This window comes from Pteronotus mesoamericanus, unplaced genomic scaffold (genome assembly GCF_021234165.1).
Source record: "Pteronotus mesoamericanus isolate MK-2021 breed Mesoamerican mustached bat unplaced genomic scaffold, CSHL_Meso_final scaffold_99, whole genome shotgun sequence".
In the NCBI taxonomy this organism is placed as follows: Eukaryota; Metazoa; Chordata; class Mammalia; order Chiroptera; family Mormoopidae; genus Pteronotus; species Pteronotus mesoamericanus.
In genome coordinates, this window is record NW_026555330.1 from 16,059,512 (window position 1) to 16,065,569 (window position 6,058).

The 6,058-nt window shown below is 50.0% G+C and overlaps 1 protein-coding gene across 1 annotated transcript; it reads left to right on the forward strand.

Annotated features, from left to right (window-relative positions):
• The first annotated feature begins 709 nt into the window (after nucleotides 1-709).
• Nucleotides 710-5,791, forward strand: ZSCAN16 (zinc finger and SCAN domain containing 16). Its single transcript, XM_054564829.1, is given in 9 exon segments — nucleotides 710-827; nucleotides 830-926; nucleotides 928-991; nucleotides 1,812-1,856; nucleotides 1,858-1,936; nucleotides 4,706-4,771; nucleotides 4,774-4,836; nucleotides 4,839-5,130; nucleotides 5,132-5,791. Coding segments are annotated over 9 exon segments (948 nt in total). The 3' UTR covers nucleotides 5,256-5,791.
• The last annotated feature ends 267 nt before the right edge of the window (nucleotides 5,792-6,058 follow it).

Consider the following 6,058-nt stretch of genomic DNA (forward strand, 5'->3'; position numbering starts at 1 on the left):
CGGCGCGGGGCGGGGGAGATGTAGAAATGCTGTCATTTGTGTAGAAGGAAGTGAGGGTGATACGTGTTGTGAAAAACATTGGTCAAAACTAGATGCTGGGAGACACTGATTCCTTTTAAATATCGAACTTTGTGAATGCATTCTTTACTAATAGTGCTTCAGAGGGGAAAAGATTTTTAAAGCCATGCTTGCAATGGACCCCAGCCGGGCCCTCCACCTGCGGGGCTGCCACCGAGACGGGCTTCCTAGAGCGGCCAGAGGGCTGATTGGTCTTTGGAGGGTGTCCCGACCTACCCAGGACACGCTGTCGCTGGTCTCCGTGCCGGACCGTGTTGGGGCGGCGGGCGGGTCCTGGGTAGGGACTGGACACACCTTCCCGCATCCCCAGCTCCTGGTGACGTCCTGGAGAGGACGGAGCGGGGACCGCGGCTGCGAGCGGTCCTGGGGCAGCACCACCAAGCCGCCAGGTGGGCGTCGGGCTCACAGCTGCTGCTCAGAGTTGGACGGACCAGACGGGACTGGAGGTCTGACCTGCGCCGAGTGAGGCCGGACCGCGTCGGCCGGGCCCGCCCCGCCCCCGCTGGGACCGCTCTGCGGGCTCAGCCTCCACTCGGGTGTTCGCCGCTCGTTATTTCTCAGAGAGGAGATTCCAAGAGTCTCCTCGAATCGATCCCCAGCTGAAGACTGATCTCCTGAGAATGGGCACAGAATGCCCACAGGCCTGGCCCCCGGGGGACGGCGAGGCCCGGCACTGGCGGCAGAAGGAGAGCGCTGCGGGGGCCGGGGCTGCGCTGGGCCGCGCGGACGGGAGCTCTGCCGGCAGCTGTTCAGGACGCTCCGGGGCCCCGGGAGGCCCTGGCCCGGCTCCGCGAGCTCTGCCGGCTGTGGCTGCAGCCAGAACGCTACACGAAGGAGCAGATCCTAGACCGGGGAGCAGGCGGTCGCTGCGCTGGCGGATCTGGAGAGGGAGCTCGATGAACCCCCGGAGCAGGTGGGAAGGGGCTGTGAGAGGCAGAGCGTGTGGAGCGGCCGAGAGAGGGCTTCGGGCAGAACAGCCCGAGTTTTGAACGTGTGACCCTGGAGAAGAACAGGCTGGGAGGGGTGGGGCGCTGGGAGGAGACGCCAGGGGAGAAGTTAGAGGAAGGCAAATGTGTGTCCATAAAACAATTTTCTGACATTCACAGCTACGTATAAAAAAATGAGCCACCTTGTAATGAAACAATTTCGATTCCCAGAGGAGTACTCAGCTTAGGGTTAGTAAATGTCAAGGATATTACAGAACAGCACTGTCTAACAGAAATATAATGTGAGCAACATTTAAATAAAAACAAGTGAACATAAATAGTATATTTCAGGTAAACCAAAATATGTAATCAATATAAAATTGAGATACCTTACCCTTTTTCGGTATGTTCAAAATTTGATGTGTATTTTACACTTCGTAGATCTCGGTTTTTACTGGCCCTGTTTGAGGTTTTCAGTGACCACGTTTCGCCAGTGACTGTCACACAGGTCAGCAGTGACCCAAGAAATGCCCACTGGGTGGGAGCTGGGCTCCATGGCTCCCAACCTACAGGACTGAGGTCCTGGGCCTCAGCACATCGCTGTGAGAATGTCGGTCACTCTCGGTGTCCAGAACCATAGAGTTCTCTTCCTTTATAGTCATTATTGCCACCTCTTAATAAGAATCTGTCCCTTTTTTTATATTCATGGTCCCTGGAAGATGTTCCTTTTGACCTTTTCTCTGAAGTTCTTGCAGTTCTTTCAGAAAAGTCTATCTTACGAGTCTGATCATGCTTCATTGTTCCCAGGTCTGAGCCCAGTCAGAAAGACAGGACACACCCCTGGACAAGTTGCGCCCCCTCGGGAAGGCCAGGGGAGTCAGGGGCTGCCCCATTCTCCCCCAGGAAGACTCGGCAGGAGCCCCAGGGGAACGGTAAGAAGCAAGTTTGCTGTGTGAGGGACGAGGTGCCTCTGGTAGAGGAGCTCACTCTCACCTTCTTCTTTCCAGTTTTCCCTCCTTGTCCTCTACCTCCTTGTGGGAAATGTTATCCCCTTCCCACCCTTGCCCAATCATGGAAATTATATTTCAGTGTCTCATTAAACTTAAAAGCTGTTATTTGGTATAACAGGTGGGGGGTGGTACTTACATTTTCATTCAAGTTAATACCTAATACCCTGTTGTTACCTGACGATTCCATCTCCGGAGAACCTTACATTTCCGTTTTGAGCAGGGGTCTTGCATGACCCCTCGTATTAGTCGGTGAGGGCTGCTGGAGTGGAACACCACTCGCTGGGGGCTTAACCCACAGAAGCCGTTTCCTCCGTTTCAGAGGCTGGAAAGCCCAAGGGCCGGCCGGGCTCCCCTGGGGAGGGCTCCCCTGGGGAGGGCTCCCCTGTGTCCCCCACCGCCTCTTCTCTGTGCCCACGCAGTCCCGGTGCCACTCCCTCTTCTTGTACCTGCTGGGTTAGGGCCCCATCCTTACAACCTTCATTACCTGTTTAAGGGCCCTGTTCCGAAATACAGTCCCAGTGGGGGTGAGAACTACGGCATATGAATTGGGGAAGCACCGTTCGGTCCACACCACACCCCCGTGCGAGCAGAAGTGGAGAGGAGAGCGAGTCAGTCGGCAAAGCCTGTTTTTTGTCTGTGTGTGCCTGTTAGGCTGACGGGGTTTTGGTTGTGGTTTGCTCCTCATCCCACTAATTAGTTCACTAATTAAAACCAGGGTGTCTAGTGTATCCTCAGGCTACACTGTAAAGCGCTCAGATCTTACCCAGTTTACCCAAACTCTGCTTCCAGTGCCCCGTCCCTTGTGCAGGGGACACTCGTGTCCTTGGCTCCATCCTCACTACTTTAAATTTCACGGGTATGGTTCTCTCATTCTCCAGGGTCCCTGCCAGGCAGTTTGTTTAATCTGAAAGGTTATTTTAAGCTATTTCTGGCCAACATCTGGAAGGCACAGCATTTACTTATATATGATTTAGAGAAGTCTTTAGTGCTTAAAAGTGGAGCGTTGGCTCTTGGTTGGCTTTAGAGGTGAGGATGAGACCCTGTTCCGTTCACGCCTCTTCCATTGAACATTTGTTGCGCAGCAGCTCTGTGCCAGGCACACGAGAGAAGTGATAAAAGAGAAGACACCTGAGTCCAGGCAGCTCCCCGTGGCGGGCCTGCGAGGCGTCAGTGTGTGCGCGAGCTGAGATGGGAGACGTTCCAGGCAAAGAGAGCCGAGGGGGAAAGAAGCAGAAGAGCATCACACGCCCTAAGAGCAGCTCTGAGTTTGGTTTTAATGTAGAGAATTTTGTGGGCGGGAAAATCGAAGGCCAGTGGTGAAGATTCCAGAGCATCATGCTGTGGACACCGAGCTTGATGCCATCAGACAGAGGTCTGTTCCGGTGTTCTAAGTAGAGAAGTGGGTGACAAAAATCACTGTCTGTGACTCCGTTTTATTAAAATTACATAGAAAAGGGTTGGAAGGATTATATGCCAACATAGACAAAGAATATTTCAAGATAATTAAATCGTTTTCTCCTCTACTTCCCAAAGTCTGTAAATGAAATAACAGCTTTAGTAGAGAAAAAAGACGTTGATACCAGGGGTGGGGGAGACGTCTCTCAAATACAAAGAATGGTCCACCAGTGCAGGAATAAGGCTTCCCCTTATAATAAGGGTGTGGGTGTGTAAGAGCTAGCATGAATTCAGGTTTTTGGGGTTTTTTTTAATCCTCACCCGAAGATATGCTTGATTTTAGAGAGACGGGAAGGGAGTAAGAGAGAAAGGGAGAGAAACAGCGATGCAAGAGAAAAACTAATCAGTTGCCTCTCGCACACACCCTGACCGGGGACCAAACCCGCAACCCAAGTGTGTGCCCTGACCGGGAATCAAACCTGTGACCTTTTGGTTTACAGGGTGACACTCCAGCCAACTGAGCCACATTGGCCAGAGCTGAATTCAGTTTTTATACTTGTGAATTTGCAGTGCCTGTGAAACATCTAAGTAAGTAAAACCCAGCAGGCAGTGTAGTTTAAATTAATGTTCTAGCTCTGGGAGAAAGGTGTAGGAGAAGGCGGAGATTTGGCATTCATCTGGCTAGATGCCAGAAGACATGGGTGCAGCGCAGGCCGACCAGGAACAATTTATAATATAGTAAAAGAACCTCAGGTAAGTTTGGGTGGAGGAGGAATCTGTAAAAGGTGTTGGAGACGTAGAGGAGCAGATGGGGGGTGTCATTGAAGCCAGGAGTCAGCCAGACATGGTCGCTTCCCCCAACAGGACACAAGGTAAGGACTGGTACTCTCAGAAAAAAGGATTCAACCCAGCACATGCGCAAGATCGCCCACTGTCCCCTCCTGCTGCTTCCTCCTCTGATGGTTCCTACTCACCACACCCCTCCCACGTCTCTATTATTTACCCTCGGCACATCTGCGGTCCCCGTGTACATTAACCACTCTGCGTGTGCACGGGTTTGCCAGGTAACCCCTTGAACCACATTTCTGCCTTTTCCTCTCTTCCTCATCGACGTCCCAATATTGTATCCTGCTGCCATCTTTTTCCCTTTCTCTTCATTATCTTTTGATGGTGCCAAATACCTAATTTGTATATGTGTGACTTTTTGTTTTTTAATAATACATTTGTAACACTTGTATGTCATGTCTTCCCTAGTTCTCTGCTTCTCAGATCTAAAATAGGGCCTTTTTGTTGCAGGTGATAAAACCGGGACTGAGAATGAAGAGTTGTCCCAGAAGGAAGATATACCCAAGAACATGGAATTTTGGGGAAGGCAAATAACAGAGTGAACAAACACGTTCAACATCCCAAATCCAAAGGTGCTTCTGAAGTGAGGGCAGAGTAGAGCAGCGACAGAGGGAAAGGAGACACTATGAATGTGACGACTGTGGGAAAAGTTTCAGTCGCAGCTCAGCCCTTAGTAAGCACAGGAGAACTCACACTGGAGAGAAGCCGTACAGACGTGAGGAATGTGGGAAAACCTTCAATCAGCGTTCACACCTCATCGGACATCACAGAGTACACACTGGGGTGAAGCCCTATGAATGTGAAGAATGTGGGAAAGATTTTAGTGGATGCTCAGGTCTTACTCAGCATCGGAGAATCCACACAGGTGAAAAGCCCGAGAATGCATGCGTGCGGGAGACCCTTCTGGGTAAGTTCAGCCCTTACTAGACATCAAAGAATTCATGCAGCAAAAAAACTACTGAGAAGGGGTAACAGCAGCTCCTTAGCTGCTCAGGTCTAATTTGAGACCTTACGAGTATCCTGAGTGTAGTCAAAGCTTCGATCATCAATAGAAATTTCCCTGGCACCACAGAATCCGGCAAGGGCATTGCAGGTTTTTTCTGTGAAGAGCTGATGGTGGAGCGGACCCACCGCTTAGGTATTAGGTTGAAATAGATGAAAACTGCTTTTGAAATTAATAACTACAACAGTACTATTTCTTTACCATCATTATTGATGTAATGACCTAATTACCTAAATATTCCTTTTTTTTATCTGCAGTAGGGGGACATAACCATGTCGTGCCATTTTTTTTTTCTCTGCCAATGATTAAAAAACAGGAAACCATGAGAAAAGTCGGCAGGCTAAAGACAACAAAATGGGAAGGAAAGCAGCAAGTGAGGAGCAGGGGCTGCTGGCACAGGGCGGCCAGGGGTGTAATGAGTGTGTTAGGAACCCTGGACTTCAGATAAGTTACTTCTCTTCTGAGTATAAACCAGCGATTTTCAACCAATGTGCCACAAGAATTTTGAAAACATGCAATACCTTACTATTTAGTTGGGCAGAGACCTCTTTTTCCTTAGATTGTCAAATAAAAAAATGACAACAGCCAACAAACCAATAACTGCCTGGTGTGAATGAATCAAAATTATACCCATTTTTTTATCAGATCGCCAAAATATTTTTGGTTGCCGCAGAATTTTAGTACTTAGCTTACAAATGTGCCTCAGGCTGAAAGAGGTTGAAAATCGCTGCTGTAAACTGAGGCACATGGGAGAGGTTGGTCTGGAACTGCATTCTTCGGTGTGGCAGCCAGTCTCCACA